The sequence below is a fragment of the Limanda limanda genome, chromosome 4, assembly GCF_963576545.1.
Source record: "Limanda limanda chromosome 4, fLimLim1.1, whole genome shotgun sequence".
Lineage (NCBI taxonomy): Eukaryota > Metazoa > Chordata > Actinopteri > Pleuronectiformes > Pleuronectidae > Limanda > Limanda limanda.
In genome coordinates, this window is record NC_083639.1 from 6,360,600 (window position 1) to 6,381,361 (window position 20,762).

A 20,762-nucleotide genomic window follows, 5' to 3' on the forward strand; every position below is an offset into this window, starting at 1 on the left:
GGAGGACGTAATGCTGCAGTCCCCTCACCATCTCTCAGCTGAAAACCATAGTAAAGGCTGCAACCTCCCTCAGCTGGCATTTAAAGTCCGTGTGAATCACACATACTATGTCAGACAGGCAGATTGTCTGTGCTTCACAAATCTCCAGCTATTTTAAAGGCACAGTATGGACCCCAGCTGAACCTGAATGGTCTTATCTTTCTGCCAAATAGACGTGGCATCAATCCTTTGTTTGCGTGCCATTTGGAAATGCCCCCAAAACTAATCCACATCCCTTAACATAGGAGCAATAAATCTGGTTTTCTCATCACAAGTAATCTTTTGGAATTTGGAAACGACCTTGACTGAGGCTCTGGGATACGCAAGCAAAGTTTTGTCGACAAGGATCCTTTACATTTAGTTATTAGGAGAGGCAACCTGAAAGAGCTTTCACTGACTTACTATCATTATAACATCTTCACGTGATTTGCACAAACAGCTTCCTGTTTGTAAATAGTTCAGATTTTCCCCAACAATGAATGTGCGTGCTTTTATTAACATGTGCAGTATGTGCTTAATGTGACTGAGTGTGTTGGTCATCCTTGTCACTACTTTTACTCTGAGTGGGCAAAGTAGCATGGTCTGTGTGAGGGAAGTTTGTGGGTGTTTATACTGCATGTGTAATTTGGCAGTTTGTCACAATTCTTCCCTTTAATCCTGTGAAACATTGACAGTTTATGTACGGGAGGCTGCAGCACAGTGGACAGCGGCAGTTCTTTTGAGGGGAATGAATTCATTACCTCAGGTTGGAGCTCTTTATATTGTTTTGCTTTTCAATATGTTGTCACATGTCTGTCGAATACAAGTACTTAAAATGGCCAATTTTGTTATTACCCTGGGTGCAGGGGGTTATAGTGATCGGTATGTCCGTCCTTCCATGCATCTGTGATGATTTTATATTTTGAGAGCAGAGCTGTTCCTCAGCCATTAAGAGGTGAATTAAGAGGTTGTTCAGTTTCAGAGACTGCTCCAGGAAAATGATATTGCTCATTTTTAACTACATTTGCAGATTCAGATGAATTGTAAATGTTTCTGCAGCTATCAAATTTCAATTAGATTGAATTGATGATGTCTCCCCAACATATAATCTGAGGTTATAAAATGATCAGTATCTGTCTGTCCATTTGCAACAAATACAACTACCAGGTAGTAAGGTCATGCTTTTTGATATCTTGGGTTTCTTGAAATTGTATTTGTTTCTTGGACAGAAATTTAGTTTAGTATCTCATCTCAGACACCGCCAAGCATTCTGTTAACGAGATATGGATATGAAGGGATTAATATGTCATCACTGCCACTGAATTACAGAATTATTTTATACTCTAAACACTAAATAATCTATGCAGATAGACGAACTGTAGTGACCATAAAATCCTGGGCAGCTCTCAGGGTAGAGGGTAAGAAGATTATCTGCTTGTTTTAAGTATGGCTTATTCTATTTGTATGATTATTCTAATTTAAAATAACATGAATTTGATGTGTACTTTACTGGTTTGTGTGTGTCTGTATTCTTGCTTTATACTGATTACTCTTGTTTGGATTGGAGAGAGAGGCACTCTTTTGAAGGTTTGACATTTCTTAAATGTCATCTAAATGTTTTGGTGAATATTTGAATTCCAACCTCATAAAATATTCTCATTTCATTAATGAATATGGTTTAAAAAATTAATCAGGCTTACCATACTATTTATTTTTTATTACATTGATAACATGTTTGAGTGAGCACTATAATGGGAAACATGTCAAGTTGTTGCCTGAATCTCTTGTCTTGTGTTGCATTGCCTGTAATCATATACCCACAGTCTGAAGACAAGCAGATTGGGATTAGGATAATGGCAGACTCTAAATTGACCATATGTTTTAATATAGGTAAGCGTGCCCTGCCTCTGGCCCTATGCCAGATAGGATTGGCTCCAGCCAAGGGTAAGCTGTATATATAATGGATTGATGGATATTTGTTCTTTAATAGAAAACACATAGATCACATTATTGGTAGACACGGAAAACGAAGCTAATGAGAGAGGGAGGAGGATTTCCAGCCTTAGGATGTTGTGATCACAAACTCAGCTTCTTGAACCCCCAGGCACTGGGGGTTCAAGAAGCTGAGTAACAAAACATGGAATGATGGTGATAAATAGAAGCTAGCCTGCATGCGAGTGAAGACGGGGGGTGCTTTTCTTATTGTGCGCTGATCAACCAACACTGTGCTAGGACTTTAAGTGAGATGTGTGAAAGCACATTCACAGCAGTACAAGATGTAAAAGTAAGTGCAAGACAATGCCAGCCCCTGTTACATTTTTCAGTTCTTAAGTGACCTTGCAGTGGTTAGGATGACACACAGCGGAATAAGAAAAGCACATCTTGTAACAGTAAAGTGTCAGTGTGGTGATGTACAGAGACCATCCAATTACTTAAAGGTCACAGGTTTCATCTTTGGTTTCCTACATCAAGAAACAGACCTACTGTAGAATCTTTATTTAACACATGGTTAGTAGTTTTTTGTTATGTTGTCAAATAAAAGCATATATTTTTATTAAGATGTTTTGTGATCGACAGTCTGTCCCCATGTTTTAACGCAGAACTAGTGAAAATTGTGCAAAAAGTATTTTTGCATTTTGTCCGAGATATGGAAATGCAGATTTGTGTGTGAAACTGTGGAATTAAATATAAAATGTATGCCACATTTTAACCATGTTATCAAGTATGATGTTTTCAAGCTTTACTTTATTTAGTGAAAGCCATGTGAAAGTAGCTTGAGAAGACAACACTGCAGGTCTGAGAGAGACATAGCAGAGGTGATGCAATGCTGTTTTGCACCACAGGGCCTCCTTAGACCAGCCTGCTCTCTAGTGCCTACTCAGCTTTTCCCCCTCGATGTGTACTGCGGTTTTCTCTTCTGCTTTCTTTCCTGCCAGATAATATAGAATGGGCAATGCAGCCCTCCCCAACAGTTTTTTTGCTCACCTGCTCCTCTGAAGGCATGTGTTAGTTTCTAGTAGCTGCCGCCTGCCTCTCCCAGGGGCACTCAGACACTGTTTCAGAGCCGCCAGCCACTTGCTGCATTTGCGCCAGATTTCATTAGGAACTCTGGACCAGGCTCACAATGTTTTCCCTGTCAGTGAGAAACCGCATCTGTTAGAGTAGCATTGTATCGTCCTGAGGGAGCAGAATTTATTCTGTGTGGCAGGAAAATAAAATACTCAAGATATCAATGGCTTGGATTTGGAGACATTACGATGATGCATAGGAAAACCTTGTGAGTTAATTGTGACACAAAACATTGTGAAAATAAATATTCAAGCTGCTGAAGTTAAGATTAAGTCTTTTGTTTAGAATCTGCTGTACTGTATCAGTACTGTGAATATAAGCTGCAGCCATCGCCTAGCAACAAAGCTATGGACAAAAATGTTCTTCGGTTAATTACAAATGTTGAAAAGATGTTTACTGTTAGCTGTTAGGTCAAATACTTGCATAGAAAAATTGTTTTCTCCCTACGTTTTGGTATATTGCCATGTTTTGTTAATCTTACATTTCTGATGCAGTTGCTTGCAGTTGTGATTTAAACAGGCAGTTGAACCAGCCAGGAGAGGTAAGGACTCAGCTCAGGACATATTGCATAAGGATGTTTTGAAGTGCACGTGGGGTGTGGTCTGAAAGCAAAAACCTAGGTCAACTGGTTTTATCATATGGTAAAAAGATCAGTCTAACACCAGGATCCTACATACAGCTTCTCAGTCCTCGTCCACTCTTGATGGACCCTTGCCGTTTAAATACCACAAACTAAGTGCAGAAGTGTGAAGCCGGAACAGGACAGTAACATCACACTTGTCTCTGTTAGTCATATTTCTACTGCAGTGTGGTTCACTGCAGTGTGTTCTCTGCAGTGCTGACAAAGGCTTCATTTTAGCTTCACAGGCCCATGTTCGCAGTTCAGTCTATACAGTACTTGCGAACTAGCTTGTAAAATTCCACTCCTTTTGTATTTGTCTTGACTTGTGTTTGTAGTGGATGATATATCTCTCACGGCTTCTGTAGCAGCATATTCTAATGTTAGGCACTGACTATAAATCAGCACAATATACATAAGGTATAGCACAGCACATAATGTTGCGCTAGGACATAGAGTGCTGATTCATCTTCATGATGTCAGTGATGCAGGCAACCTGCATGGGGCCATACATCTAATAGCGTATACTAACCAGGTAGTTTAACTGGACTTAATTCTTCACACACAAAGGTAAAAGGATTGTTCATGTTTCTGCCACATTTCTTGAGAAACATCTAGAATTATTGGACAGTTTGAAATGTAGTGAAATTTGTTAATGTAGCATTATCTGACAAATAGCTTTATAATGCGTCTGGTTTTTCGACACATACCAAATATAAGAACAAGCTACACCTGACAACACTTTGTTGGGGTGATGAGTCATTACAATTGTCTGTATATGAAGACGGACAAGACATGATGGCTCCCCAAAAGTGAATCCAAACACTCTTGATCACTACATAAACGCTACCACTACCTGGCTGCTGTGTTGGTCATATAGATAGGACATGATAAAAGTTCAAAGTACACGTCAAATAAAATGTCCTCATAGATGGTTTCCGTCCTGTTAGGAACTTAATTAAACTGATGAATGGCCCAAGTGTTTATTTTCAGCTCAGTTGGAATTAGATATTTGGTGCTATATAAAAGGGCTGCAACATCATGATTTGCAGCTGTGACCGACTAGAAGAAATTGGTCAAGCACGTGTATTGGCAGGACCTCGCTACTGCAGCTCCATCCCCCAATCACTGCTATGCATACTTTGACTCCAAATGACCAAGATGGCTGTGTTTGTATCCTGAATATTTTGTCTTCATTTCTGGATAGTGGGAGGAAATGGAGACAATTCATCCATCTCTATATTCAGTCAATGGTCATTGCATTTGCTTGCACAGACAGCAACTCCATTAAAGACAAGAGCTTGATACAATAAAGTAAAAAGCAATAATGTAATCCTATTGGTTCTTAAGTGTATAATGCCTTGTATTAGACCTTATTCGACCTTGAACTCTAATCTATGCAGGCTCACTGACAGCTGCTGATGATGTCCATGGCTTAAAGTTTGATTATAACATGTGGTAAACCTCTATGTAAAACAGCTGCAGCTGCCCTAGAATTTAATGATTTCTGACAGCAGAGCTCTCAGTTGCGCTTTTAACTTCTTTTAACTGGGGGAGGAGGATTTATATCAGAACTTTGCTGTATAAATAGGCTATTTATGTAAATTGCCCTTAGTTATTTTTCTCTGCTGGCAGCCAGTGACCTGCAACTGCCTCTGTAATCAAGGGCCCTCCACAGCTTAACAGAGAGGGAGGCCATTTATAAAAGCCTAAACTGTCGGGCTGATGATGAGAGAGTAAAGAAGATGCACTGACATGGATTCACATCTTCACATGCTTTTGAGTTGCGTCCTCTGATGAATGCTACTGAAGAATTAGAAGAAGAAGAGGAGATTCCGTCAGAATCCTCTTTGTAGCCGGATGGAGAACACGGTTAGCTTTCTCTTTCTTTCTCTGCCTGACTGAACTCCCATGTAGGATATCCCCGGCAGTTCTCGTCTGTTAGCCCGTCTCCCTCTTCCGCAGCCATCTGCTTGGATCCGTGTGTGTTTTCTGCAGCTGCCAACATACTACACAACACCGTGCTGTGCTTTCCAGGCCAGCACTGACTGCCTGCCTGCTTGGCGTGCTCACGTAAGCCTCGTCTCAAGAGGATATTCACTCAGGCTGGGTGTAGGTGGATTTGTGGATAGCGAGCATGGAGAACTGCCTTTTGTGACTCATTTTTTTTTCATTTTTGTCTCTAAGAGACAATGTATGAGGTTAGCTATCAGAGGCTATGGAGATATATCTTTCCCAGTCCATCCAGCCTTTTATCTGACAACTGCCTCTGTCCAGTTGTAATGAAATAAGTCTATGGTTGATTTTGTATACAATATATAATATAACATTTCCGTTCCCAATAGGAATTACAAAAACTGATTTGATAACAGTGCATAAAATAAATGTGTTGTCATTGTACTTATGGGACTATCCACTGTGAAATATTGGTAGACTGCTGCTGACATTTTAGCTAGCTCTGGATAAGTGTATAAGTATATAATGTGAACAAGTATTTTTGGTAACTGTTAGTGTCTCCCCATCCTGTATTTGATATAATGTTGTGCATTATATTGTGATACTTTTTGCAAATTTTTACCAATTGGCATACAATTTTGGAATATTTCTGTGACATTATTATACGAAGTTGATCAATCAGGATGTTTTCACTGGAGTGCTATTTATATCAGTTTCCCTGGATTTCCATGTATGGCATGTTTAAAAAGTTTAAAAGCTCAACACAGGATTTGCATCATAGACAGAGATTTGGAGATTGGGCAACAAAATACAGATCCTGTGTTTCTCTCTTTTTTTTATTTTTAGATAACTAAAATGAACAGTGCACATACCTGCGTGGGGTATTGCAGTGAAATAATTTGAAATGACATGTAGTCTTGATGCTTCAGGCCGAGGTCAGATCAACAAAACACTGCATCAAAAACGCAAGGGGCTGTCGTTGCACTGGAGTGGGCATTTTGCTACAGGATACTAGTGAGATGAGTAGATGCAAACCAGGAAGTTGATTTTCAAGGCTCATCCGGCAAAGACTAATATATTCCTCATCTTGAAAGAAAGGAGCAGATGACAGTTTGAAGAAATTTGGATATGCAAAACTAATATTGTAGCAACAGCCATCGTTTTCCTTTTCGATTGTCACATGGCTTTTAGTTTTTAAATCCAGACCTGAGTGGTTTGACAAAGGCAGCTTGTATTCGAATATTAAAAATGTTCTCCCAGATTTTCTTTGTACTTTCTTCCTTCTCTTTCTCCGTCTGCAGTTTTAATCTGCAAAGTGCACCTTGGCCCATTAGTGCAGTAAATCTGAGCCCTCTAACTTGAGCCAGGATGAGTCTGTAATGTACCGCATTGCTGCAGTCAGCAGCAGCGTCAAACTGCAGTTCACTACAGGCTCTGTGAGACTGCTGCATTGCTCTACAAAATGCTACACTCCGTGATCCGGTCAGTGATCACGTGTAAACACTTTTGTGCTGCATCTAAATAGGATAAAACAACTGATCACTTGCTATATCACACTGCTGAGACTAAAGTAGTTACTGGAGCAAGAGGCCCCATGTGGTAGCTTTCCTAATTTACAGTATACCTCCATGTGCTCATTGGATGGGTCAGGTTGTGCTTCACAGTTGATTGTAGTTTTGTGCTGCAAGACTTGCAGTAAACTGTCTTTTTCAATGATGTATTGTACTCATGATTCAAGCATCTTCCTAACACGGCATTTATTGCAGTATTGTAAGGACAGGTTCTCACAAGCTATATTTGTTCATACTAAGACTATTCCCTTATACAGTTTCCTAGCCTTTGCCAACTGCACATAATATGTTGAACATGTAATTTCTTAATGTCTTAATTGATAATTTGCCTAAAAATATCCTAAATTCTAAGAGCAATATATCGTAAGAAGCCCTTTCTTTACGACAGTTACTTTCATAGCCCACTATACAATCCACCATTTTTAAAAAATCCCCACCAGTAACAAATGATCCAGGAGAACTTTGCCGTGCTGTGTAGTAGATCTACTGCCATGTCTTCCCCACCAGGGTCATGCCACCATCTTCACCTGATGAGCAGGGATGATCTGTGACCCATCACAGCCTAAGTGAAATGAAAAGGCAGCGAGTGTTAAATGAGTCCTTGGAAACAGGGGACTACTAACTGGCTGTCTGGGAAATTGATGGAGGGAGAAAGTCACCTTCACATTATCACTACGATGTCTGCCATGAGTAGTGACTCACGTGAGTGCAGCTGCTGCTTAAATAGGGTAGCACGGACTGCTCAACTCTCAGCTTTGTGAGGGTGACAGAGGTGACGTGCTTGCCGCTGATCTCATTTTATTTGATCCACTTCAGTAAAGTGGACTAGAACATCAGCAGTGCGGCTGGTCCCTCTCCCAGGCCTTGGTGCGGACTTGAAATGCCTGGATGAGCTATTTTACTTGTCACAAAGGCATCTGATCTGTGTATCCTTAACCACCCACCCAACCCTCATTGATGCCCAGCTTCCAGCTGCTGCCCTCTTTACAGCAGTGGCCTGCTTCTTGGGCAGACACTTTGAATTATTCATAGAATCGCTTTAAGCAGTGCATTGGCCATGGTTTGCAGTCTTGTACACACAGTGTACATTAGCCATTGGAATGATGAAGGAGGATAAAGATCCTAATATGCATATGTGGTGCATTGTTTCTGCCTGGATTTTTTTTATCATTCTCTCTGAATAGCTTGTTGTTCAGATCAATCCAGACCGGTATTCATAGGCCTCTAAAGATGTTAAACTCGCAGCTGTAAACTATAGAGGTTCTGTTGGTTCGCTGGTTTATTCATTCAGCTCATGTCCGCAGAATGAGAACATCACTCCATCTAGTGGTGGAGGAATGTAGCAGCACCATGAAAAAGGAGAAATGATGTCAAACTAGGATGGGACTCAGTGGAGACCATATTCACCAAGGCCTAACAAACTCACTAATCAAAATAAATGTCTTGTGTTGTGCACCACCCCTCCACAAAAGTTAATGGAAATTGCTTGAGTAGCTTTTCTGTTATCCTGCTAACTAACAAATAGCAGCTGAAAATCAAACCACTCGGCGGAGGTGATAAACTCACCTACATGTCTTTCCTTGACTGCTATTTTGCTTTACCTAATATTGTTGTATGTTTGAGTGCAGTTCAGCAATATCAAGTAAATAAAACCAAAATCAAAGTGACATTTTTGATCATGTTTTAGTTCCCTTACCTACCATCCTGCAACAGTGGAAATGTTGGCTGTCAGCAACTTCTATTGGCTGCAATTTATCACCACTACTCCCTGTATTACACTTGCACGACCTTTTACTTAGAAGGATCTTGACATCCTCATAATTACAGAGTGGCTCCTGACCAACAGGCTGGGTCTCTCTCTCTCTGTCTCCCCCCCCCCCTGTTGTGGGAGCGTTGGTGCGCTGTTGTTTAATTAACCTCTCAGACTCCTGACCTTGTCTGGGACGTGCTGATCATCAAATATGCTTTATATTCTCATGGGGAGGGGCAGTCGACACCATCTTGTGTGTTTTGTCCAGTCCACAACATAATAGTAATCTGTTACTAATTAGAAATCCTGGGTTAAATCACTGAGCGTACTTGCCAGATCTAAGTGCCAGACAGATCCACGAAGCATTATAGCAACACATTCAATGTTTTCAGATGACATGACTAACCCAGTATTTGAGTTGACCAGCTGCAACTGCGGGACCAAGGTTACGTGCAGGTTATATTGTTGCAGAAATAAGAATCCCATCACTATCTGACATACATGTGTCTGTCTCTCTCTGTCATTTCCAGAGGCTCTGCTCAGTGACAGGCATTACCCTGTGGTCCCATTCAAAGAACACCGTCCCTGGCAGGCTGGCCACTGCCCCTCCCTCCTGCCTCCATGTATCCTGAATCTACCACAGACTCCCCTGCTCGCCTCTCCCTCCGACAGACTGGCTCACCGGGCATGATCTACAGGTGAGTCGATGGACACATGCTATATGCGTAGACATGAAACAATTCAGTAAATCTCCTTGTACATGTGCACCCATATGCCAGTTATTAAGGTTTAAGAAACCTTTTTCCTCAACATTTAATCCAAAGTATCTACTGTTAATTATTTGCAGCAGTTAATTGGCTGCTGCACTTTGTGAAGCTGGTTGCTTCTGCCCTGTAACCTTTTTTGTGGCGAGAAGAAGTCAATACGTGGTTTGTTCTTTGCTGAACGAAGACTTTGAAACCTGGAGCAGAAACTCTAGTGTGTACCCTTTGTTATGTTTACGTCCATTATTACCTAAATAAATCCATGCAGCAATTACATTTGAAATGTTTAATTTGGTTCTGTTCAGCCACCCAGTATAAATAAAAAAATACATTTTCAGAGTACTGATTTAAAGAGAACGAATGACATAGAACTTCTTTTGTTAAGGTCAGTCACAACTGAAAATGAACACAAATCTAGGAATACACAATAATCTCTTCCTTTGAATAGCTCAAATCTAAAGGCTTGCATAATTGTAAACGTTGATATTTTATTCATGAAAAAACTTCCAAGTTGATGACATTTTATCTAGATTTGGCATCAGAAATCATTTCTTCTTGGCTGTACTAAAAAAGGTACTTGCCAGTGGAAGTACAGCGCAACTGATGTTTTGTGGTGGCAAAGAGAAAGTGATTTCCAAGAATAGAAAACTGCAGTTTTAACCGGGTTGAATTAAAATACACACACACACACACACACACTAATATCAGCTCATGGAGAAGAAATTGGGGACATTTTTATGTCCTGGAATTTTAATCATTACCTGCCTAATTTGTATCCTACCTCCCTGTACTTCTAATGAAGACTCAGATCTTTTTGGTGTGGCCTGAGTGTATTTTACAGTGCTAACACATTAAGTGAACAGCAGATTGGGCAGCCATTGCTAATTTGTACATTTTACCTTGCACTTTCATAATTCTCCAGCATGTGGCACCAGAGATTCATCCGCTTGTATCATTGGAAAGCATCTGTTCCAATCCTCAAGCTACTTCATGCCTGTGTTACACATTACTCCAGGTTGTCCAGATTGGGCACCATGGCGGTCAGCTTTAGGTTTTGTGACACTTTTATTAAAGCAGTTTGACAGCTGTTGAAATATTGTGTGTTTTAATTCTTTCATTTCCCCTTTACTGGGAGATCTGTTGCGTTGAGACATTCTATCACAGCCAGTTATACTGCCATACACCAATTCCTTATACCAGTTTTGCAGTTTGTATTGCTGGTCATCGTATAATGTGTGTGGGATACACTTCATTTCAAGAGTTGAGATGAATATGAAGTTGTGATTGTCATTCAAAGAAGATACTGATCTTATAATTCATATCAACATTTTTAAGCTCAAGATTATTCTGAGATAAGTAGAAACAGTGAGATCAGGTAACTGGATGTAATTTAGATGCAGACAAAACCATTTTCTTTTGTTTTTAAGTCTGCACAATTAACAGCTCTTTTAACTTCTAATGCAGTTCATCTCTTTCCTCCTACTTTACTCTTCCATATTTGATGCTGTCCGTCTGCATCCTCATTCCCACCACTGCTAACCTCTTCCCTTTCCTGTCTTTATTAACTGAATCTTACCTTTTTTCCTCCTTCCATCTGACATCTTCAGCGCTCGTTATGGGAGCCCCAAACGACAGCTGCAGTTCTACAGGTACTTGTCTGTCTCTATATCAGCCGGTTTGTTGTTGAAGTGCAGGGTGGTTATTTGTGTGTATGTGTGTGAGGTGTTTACTCTTTTCATTTGTATATGATACACTCATAACATTTTGTACTAGTTTTATTTGACTGTTATAACCTTGCCATAGAGACGCTCTGTTCCGTCATATAAAACCTTACATCCATTAGTAAACCTCTGCAGCATAGATAACACTTATCATCTACTATTTAGCTGGCAATGCACTATCCAGCCTAAACCTGATAGGGGGTATGATGGATTTTGTTGCAAGGCTGCTCACAAAACCTGTGATTCGACAGTAACTGTCTGAGTTTTTGTTTTAAATTTTCCCCTATATTTCAGTTTTTTCAGCAGTGACATTTGAGACATCCACCGCAGTCTGCAGTGCTTCTTTACTGAACTGATATCGAGGCACTTTTTAAAAATGTTTCATGATTAAGCAGATGGTCATTCATAATTCAGTAATTCAAGTGCATCATTTATTTTACCTCTTGTTAGTTCACCATGATGTGTCTGGTCCATAAGGCCTGGGAGATGATTGTGATAATGGTCAGGGATGTGATCATGTTCTCCTGCGAGAGCTGGTACTCACTCCTGCAGTAGGGGGCTTTCAGGTGGTCAGTCGTTCCTCTGCTTTATAGTAGGATCAGGTTTTATGGTCTCATATCAGGCCTTATTTTGCTGATCCAGTTCTAAAAGGACCTGACTGTGTGGATCTGCTTGTAATGAGCTCACTATTGGATTTTTATCTTGGCGTCTTGCACATTTCTTTCCATTTAAAGCACAAACCGTCCCACAAGCGGCTCCCCTGGCCTACGTACAGCAGGATCGATTAAGCCCCTTATCTGTGTATGTCTAACAGCCTCACAGACTGATGCTGGGTTATCGTCACATGTCGTAACACACACAAACTTTAGTGCAGCAAACATAACGGCTGTCAGACCCTCACCAGGTTGCAAATAAACTCCCAACGTTTTATCCCACTATGATGGAATTCAAGTCCTCCCTCTGCTTTCACTCCACAATGATCATTATAGGTCATATTGTTTACATATTTTTTCACTTTGTTTCTTGTTGCATTTTTCTCCAGAATGAGTCATAGAGTTTTAGAGAGTCATGAGTCAATAGTCTTTACTGTTTTGTAACAGTGACTGTGGTCTACAGCCAGTTCACACTGGCCTTTATGCTACTGAACTAAAGATGCTTTTAGTGAAGTATTTCCGGCTCTGGCTATTGTTCAACCTTTTTACAGTTTTCAGGAGACTGAGTGCTTTCCTGACAGGGAGGGTCGTTGGCTTGACCACTGCAGTCTCCTCTTTATACATCAGGGGAAAAAAGATCATGTACAAGAAAGTCTTGCAGCCAATGGCTCATTATTATCACTCATTTCAGGGGTGATGTCACCATTTTTGTTGAAACAAATATATTTAGTGTTCAAATTATACAACTGAAAGTCACAACTTGAGTTACAGAACTGAGGTATACCAGTTTGGATATGAATTATTTCACAATAGAAAATGTGCATTGTTTCTGTTTGTTTGCATATATCTGTGCTGTATTTTAAATCATAAAATGCTCTCGCGAATCAAAAATGGAAACTTTTAAAATAGAACTTGCTAAAAACAGTAATTTATTTGTCTGCACTCTGGAGTTATCTGCTGTCGCTGGCATTGATGGCAATTTTGTCTAAATGCCAGATTTGCTGGTTGGCTGATTAATATATATTTAGTGACCGTAATTATGCTGTTATAACATATATTTGAATAACATTTAGTAAGTAAGTGTCCATTAGGGTCTTCTTTATTATTATAGATGATGATGATAAATATGGACTTTCCTGTAAGTACATAGGAAGCTTTCCTCCGTGTTCAAAATAACATCAATATAGTGTCATGTATATATAAATATATCTTCAGTGTCTTATTCAGGTGCTGCACAGTTCTGTGTTCAGATGCATTGTAATGTGAACCACTGATTCTTGACATTGACCTGGACACTGCTGCCGAGAGGCTGCAGGCCTGCAGGCTTAACCAGTGTGGTTTTCATAGTGCCTTGGTTAGAGAGTCCTTGCACATGCTTGGTGGTTTGTTTTTCTCTCTGTGTGTATGTCTGTATCGTGTATGTTTGCTTGACACTGTGTGTCTGTGTGTGTTTCGTGTGCACACAACACTCAGACCCTCATTATAGTCCAGCTCTTAGTATTCTTTCCTGTGGAACAACAATCAGAGGCTTTTAGCGCAAAAGCTTTGGTGAATAATTCAAGGCTGATATTATTTGCTGCGGTTAGCAGAAACAAGACAGGCTGCTAAATGACATAAATGGATTTCTACCATGAGATCTCTCAGGGAGCGGAGGAGGCAGAGAGGTGTTGGTTGTGGACATAGAGTATGGTCCAAGTGGTGAGGGGAGGGAAGGGATGCACTCTCTCATTCACTAATAGGTTTAGACGTTTCCTAGTAAGACACTCCCAGTTTGGGTGGACCCGCTTCATCACTGTCTGCAGTGTGTGTTTATAAGAGCAGACTGGAACCCCACGGCCTGGCTCATGAGCCGATCCCGAGGAAATCGGGTGAGTTTGAGGAAAGGTTTTCACTGATCAGGAGTATGCTTGTTTACGTGTGTGTTCTGTGTGAGTGAGCGGTTGGTGGAGCATTGATAGTATGTGTGTGTGTGTGCGTGCATGCTGCCTAGCTTGACGTCTGCTTTATTTACATCTTCTGTCTCTATGTGAGGAAACCAACTGTTCGGTATAACGCTTATTTAAATTTAGAGAGTTAATGATGGCATGATCGGTTTGGATTAATTTGTTTTAATTCCACATTAACATGTTGACTCTTGGTAATTACAGTCTCTATACATTAATTAATACAATACATATTAGATTTAATGCTGTTTTTATTACCGCTTTGAAATCTGGGTTTAAGGGAAGGTTTGATGTCAGCGTTACTCTGTGAGTCGTTTTCCCTGAGACAGCGAACCTTTAGACCTTCCAGGATATTTCAAACCAGCAGTAAATTTCTTTGTCTTATTCTCCGTTGTGATGGATTGACATTGACCCAAACAAGGACTAATGCTTTTTAGGAACCCAGATTAAATTTTCTTTATTGAAATGCAAGGGATAATGGCATTTAAAGTATTTTCAGATTTCTGTCAGGCTAGAAACTCTTTATCATGTCATATGTTAATATTTGATGGATACTTTCTTTATAAAAAAATTATTTTACAATTATAATCATATGTATTCATGCTTCAAAGAAAGGCATTATACTGCAATTTAGTCTTAATCTGTATTTAAGATTTTACACAATTAAGATTCAACCATTTATTTACCATTTTTATATTCTATATATTTTTTTTCATATAATTAATTTAGCCTGCATGTGTATTCAAAGAACAATGTTCCATAGTATAATATATTTATAATGTTTTAATATAAAAACCCAGTCTCAATACTGTGCAGTGTCTTTACCAAGAAAAAGGCTTTGTGTTCATTGCTCACCAGTGCCTTTGACTTTGTGTTACTTTCTTGAAGTGAAATTGGAACTGACACAGTGCTGCCCTCCATTGATTGTATTGAGAATAACACTGTTTAAAAGATAAATTACAGAGGAATCCACTCAATTAAACAAGAATGTGTTGATTCAAGAAAATACGTCATCATTGAAACAAAAACTTTTAAGGAAGAAACTGTTTTTTTTCACTATCTCTCATTAGATAAGAAAGACCCTCCAAAAACATAGCAATTGGATGTTATTTAGTTGTTTTGAGAATCGTTTGTGCCTTTTTTGTCAGATACACTTGATTTATGTTATGTGTGGAATTCTTTCAGAAAGTTTACTCCTGAGCACTTCTGTTCAGTCTACTCAGGTCTTAGGAGTTACTCCAGGGATGATTTCTCCTCCTGATGCTTGGTGCATGCGTGAATGCCTCCTCTTTGCAGATAGCATGTGCCCTCTTTAGTCCTGCACTTTAATCACCAGCAAGTTACCTGGATTCTCCCTATCAGTGTAACCCTGTCATTGTGTACCTGTCAAGGGAGGGTGGTGCCGGGCTGTGATGTGCGACTCTGGTTACAGGATGCATGGCCATGCGCTGCCCTGAGCAGGAGAGCTGTTTTTTTTATGGGAGCAGGTGCTATTTAAGGAGGTGGCTGTACCCTGTCAGGTCCTTGCGACGCTCGTGTCCCTACTTTATTCTTCACTGCACGGGTTTGTCTCAGCATCCCGAGGAGGAGAAAAGGGCGGGGGGCATGTTTGCGGGTGGGCTCGCCGGTGGCCCCCAGGGGCCTCCTGGCAGGCGCAAGTCCAGTTACTGTCCTCCTGAAAACCTGCAGATCCCCAAACCCCCAGCGCCAAGCAGCGGTGTTCGTAAGAGCAGCAGCACCGGCAGCGGCAAGATGCTTTCTATGACATACAGCGAGAGCATCCGGAGCGGCATTAACCGCTACCACTCAGACCAGGGGCTGAATCAGCCACCGGCCAGGCCCACCGACCCGGCTGAGCTGCAGAGAATCCGGGAACAGAGAGTTGCTGCTCAGATTAAGAACATGGAAGACTTCCTGAAGATGAATGGCCTGGCGCTGGAGGAGTGTGTGTCCTATCAGACAGGCATGAAGTACAGGTAAGAGAAGGGCAAAGCTTGACAGGGACTCAGATAGTTCTGGTGAGTGGTGGAGCTGAAAATCAGCAGGTGAGTCAGTTAGCTTTGTGATTGGAGGTGGTCAGACACTCAAGGTTCAACTGAATGGATGCATGCGATCGTATAGTAAGGTTTTGATAGTGTTTTTATGGTTGTCCTCAAAAATTACTACTATGTTACTTCTGGTGTCAGATCCTGCCATTAGACACAGAAGAGCAGTTTGGAACATTTTTATCTTCCTCTTTGTTAGTATCATTAACAATCTTGTCCTCTGGTCAGACTGCACTTATGCAAAGGCACTGGGGCTCAAGTTTTATTTTAATCATCTAGGTCGGTGACATATTTGCCCAACTACATGGGAAGGACAGAGTGCTCCGTAAGGAGTTACCTGGCCCCTTAAAATCTCACTCAGACTCTTTCTATTTCCCCTTGATCATGTTTACAGTCGTCCTTCTTAGGCGCTGCTCTCCGGTTTACTCTACAGAGAATTCTGTCTCTTACAGACAAACAAATAACTACTTCATGTGATAAACAGCACTTGGAGATGCCAACAATATGCATATAGTATTATTAGAATAGATATTGTAACCGTCATGTTGTTGTAACATAGTTTAAAAATAAGGGCTTGGTCAAAGTATTTTTGGGTTTACTTTAATGTTGTACTTGATTTGATAGCCAAGACTAAATACCTTTTTTTTAATTGAGGAAAACTAACTTTAAATGTTAACATTTTTAAGTTTTTAGTTTTTTAAAATTAAATATAGACTTTAAAATCTCATTGTGTTATCTGATAAATGATTTGTTAAGTAGGCTTTCTCTTAGCTCATGACCTATTTGTGGAGATACAAGGCTTTCATAGAAACACGTATTGAACAAATGTTATCGGGTATAGTCAAGGTAATATTTTTATTACACAAAGCTTCATTAAAAAAAATCTAAACATTTAAGTGCATATGATTTGTACGATTATTTAGGTAAAATCTGAAGTAATAAACTCACTATGGAGGCAGAACAATTGATTCTTTCTTTTATATTAGTTTTTTTGGTAGCGCTCAAGGCATATTTTTGTAATGTTGCCATTGAGCCCGTACAGCAGGCTGAGCGGCTGTTGTTCTGTCTAACAAGGCCTGTTAAGCCAATGTCGTTAATGTCGTGGACATGGATAGCTTTTTTTCCACACACACACACAGGCATGGCTGCTGTTGTTTTTGACTGAGACCAGTGACTAGAACGCGGTTACGGTCGGCTGCTGTTACCATGTCTGCAGTGATCCTGAGTTTTACTATCATCAGTGTTGTATATCATGGCATGTTACCTTGTCCGTAGTTATCTCTGTGGTGTGTAAAGCTAATTCAGTAGCCTGTGACTGGTTTGGGTGCAGCTTTGTGAGCATGCATGTAGGAAGGGAGTTTAATTTTGCTTGTTTAAAGTGCATGTGTTACAAACCTCAGAGAGAGCCTGTAACTCCAAGTCCAGGTTACACATGATAAACACTAAAACTGTGTGTATCTGTGGTTCGACCGTTTTATTCCTTCTGTTCGATCTAATAGAGCTATTGTAAAATCGAAGTGTGATTTCTCATGCTGTTTACCCACCGGGTTGTTGTATTTAACCATTGGTATTGGTTTACCACAGAAGCATTAGTCCAACTGGCAGAGGAAATCCTGCCAGGATTCACGGTTTCTTGTATCGTGTCGCCCGCAATTCTGTAATTAGTGCAACAATTGGGTCAGCAAGTACATGTAAACTCTGACTCAAACTCATCATTATTTCACATGTGTGCTCAGGGTGGCAGGGCATCATTTCTTCTGCAATGTATCTCAGCATCTTATACATACACTGTTTGTTCACTGCTCTACAGACATGTCTTTTTAAAACGTATCAACACAGACCTTTCAATATACTATGTTTTATACCAGATTGGTCTTTGAACTACAGCTCAAACACTGATCAGTAACACTGATAGCTTCCCTTTATCTTAGTACTGTTGCTGTCTTTAAAAAAGTTATAAATATTGTGACACTTAATGTCAAGGATGACTCTATTTTATTATGTTGTCCTTGAAACTAAATACCACGATTCAGCAGGTCGCTTGGAGACCGGAGAACTTTCCCTAGTGTCCATGTCGTTCCGACTGAACAAGGCCGGCAGCAGGAGAAGGAGCCAGCTTGAGTTCAGAAGGGCGAGACAGGAAGCCTGACGTCTCCTGTTCAAGCTACACAATACAGAGAATGGTTGAGGGGAATATAGATTTCTTGAGTGACTTAACACTAATGGTCATGGTAATGACCTCCACTTAGGCTTTTATACAGTACATGGAAAGGTGTGTTTCTCTGTTCCTTGATGTTTTCTCAACCTTTTAAAGCCCATTAAAGCTTTAATATGCAGGTGGACACACATTTTTGTAATGAAAACAATTGACCTTATGTGTGATGAATATAATTATCTAAAATCAGAATATCTTTTCTATCACGAGTCAAAAGTGCTTCTTGGATGCATTGCCTAAGATTTGGCCACTAGGGGGCATACAAATATCAAAAAAACGATTTGATACAGCCACAGTCAAAACCATATCACACACGCCTACATAGTTTTTAAACATAAGTTACCAATGTTATTTTTTGGGGGGGTTGTGGGAAAATCTGACAAACGGTCTGGTAGTCTGGTATTTGATGAATAAAACAATTAATCAATGAAATAATCAGATGACATTTTGATCACAAATAATTATAGGCATGATTGCAGACTTCTCTTTTTCAGCCATTGAATTTGTTTTATTTGAGCTGTAGGTAAACGTGGACATAAAAAAAGGAAAGATCATACAAGCTTAAAAATTGTTCCTCAACTCAACCCCACTGCTCTCCACTAGATGATGCAAGTGTTCCACTTAAGCAGCTAAGTAGATACAAATAAATTCCTATTCTAAATACCTCCACTAAACTCACCATATTCATGCCTTCACTGAGCATCATTCTAATACTGACAACGTTGACCTTGCTGCCCATCTGCTTTTAATCTTTATCAGGTTTTTTTAGGCATAGCCTGGTGTTGAAACATGGGCAAGATATGACTACAATCTGTTAACATATAAGCCTGTCACAAGGTGGCAGTGTGGAGGAATGTTTATTTTTTCTCACAGGCTCATTGCTGCTGCTTCAAAGCCTCATTATATACAGTCTATGATTCAGACATGTATTCTTTCTGTTCTCACGTGTCTCTTTCTTGCACACACACATTATGCCAATGTCTCTCATTTCTCACTCATGTACACACTCTAAGCTCTTGGTGAGGACATAAATCTGGACTGAGTCACTCTAAACTGTTAAAATATATATAAATTATTTTTTCTAAATCTCAGCAGTGCTGCAGCCTGGGCAACTGTGACGTTTTTCTTCAGGCAATCCCCTACTCAAGTGCTATATTTAGCTACAGACTCATATCCACAGCTGCAGCTGGATACAGTTGAACGGGCTGCAGCCTAACCTGTTCATCCGCTGTTTTATCTCAGCCTCGTAATCTTACTACTTTGATTAGAGCTGCAGAAATGGCCATTCTTATCTCTCCCAGCAGAGTGGAAGAAAATCTGTAGGTATTTGGCGTAATATAGGCTCAGTTTCCTGTGCCGACCTCTCCTCTACCTCTTTGAGCTATCTCTGGCTGGCCTAGTCTGACAGCTTGTCAAAATGCTCCTGTCAGAAATGTGTGTGTGGAATCAAGAGGTGGGAATGCCAAGGATGACGCAATTCTGCTTCTGTTGTATTTCCATTTAAAATGCCTGCTCATTTAGATGATTCCCGTGATCACCATTTGTGGCTTAGTTCATTATTTTATGTCTCAATTTACCATGTCTTTTTGGTGAAATTGATTTACAATGTGGTAAATTTCTCATTTTTAAGGTTTTGTTTATTGATGTATTAAGCCACCGTTTTCACTTCGATGTCAGGTTTCTGTCAAGATGCGCTGCCAGGGGGCGTATGCTTGTCACACATGTAGTTACTTTTCATTTGACAAGATGTCGCAGAAAAGAAGGTATGAGACGTGCAGCTCCTGATATATAACTGCCTTGTGTCTGTGTATAATCAATTTACCATTTGTTACGTTGTAGTTGAAATGGTGATTATGACCAGGATATTGGTCATAATCACATTCTGTTTTTTATTGATTTCTTTTTCTCGGTTAAGGAATTATTAACTCATGTAGGACACTGGCCCTGTTGTTAACCTAAAATATTAAAAAGTAAAAGTCCCTTTACACCTGTTTTCCTTCATGATGCTGTTAAATACTGAAAACACCAATCATGCAATTTTCAAACAAACATGACTGATCACTCTTTACATCCATATCCTGCATTTCTGCAGTGACCGTGTGTGTGTGTGTGTGTGCACGCGCGGCGGTGGCGACGGCGGCCGCGGGGGGATTGCTCTGTACTGGGTTTGAATACCCAGTAGTGACAGGAGGTAGGAGGCCCTCTCCACTGTCCTCAGCCTTTTAGACACTCAGGCTTACAAAATTGTGCTGTTGTCGCTTCGCATCCCATTGAAGCTGTTACTTAACAACATTCAGCGCGTATTTCCTGAACTGTCAAGTTCCATCTCTAAATAGGGTGAGGGGTTGTTTGTTTAAAATTGCACCCAGGGCCGTATCTATTGCTTCCTCTCTCCCATGAACTCCTCATTAACGATCAGAATGTGCTGCATCGGTGGT

General features: G+C 40.3%; 1 protein-coding gene across 2 annotated transcripts in view; it reads left to right on the forward strand.

Moving 5' to 3' along the window:
* The first annotated feature begins 723 nt into the window (after positions 1–723).
* Positions 724–20,762, forward strand: part of kcnab2a (potassium voltage-gated channel subfamily A regulatory beta subunit 2a) — a 55,942-nt gene continuing 35,903 nt past the window's right edge. Inside the window, exons 1-2 of one of the 2 annotated variants that reach the window (XM_061069568.1) lie at positions 724–784; positions 9,514–9,681. In XM_061069568.1, coding sequence (XP_060925551.1) covers positions 9,605–9,681 — 77 coding nt within the window. In that variant the 5' untranslated portion in view covers positions 724–784; positions 9,514–9,604. Of the gene's footprint in view, positions 785–9,513; positions 9,682–15,669; positions 16,041–20,762 lie in introns of those variants that run through there. The other variant, XM_061069567.1, reaches the window with a different exon arrangement.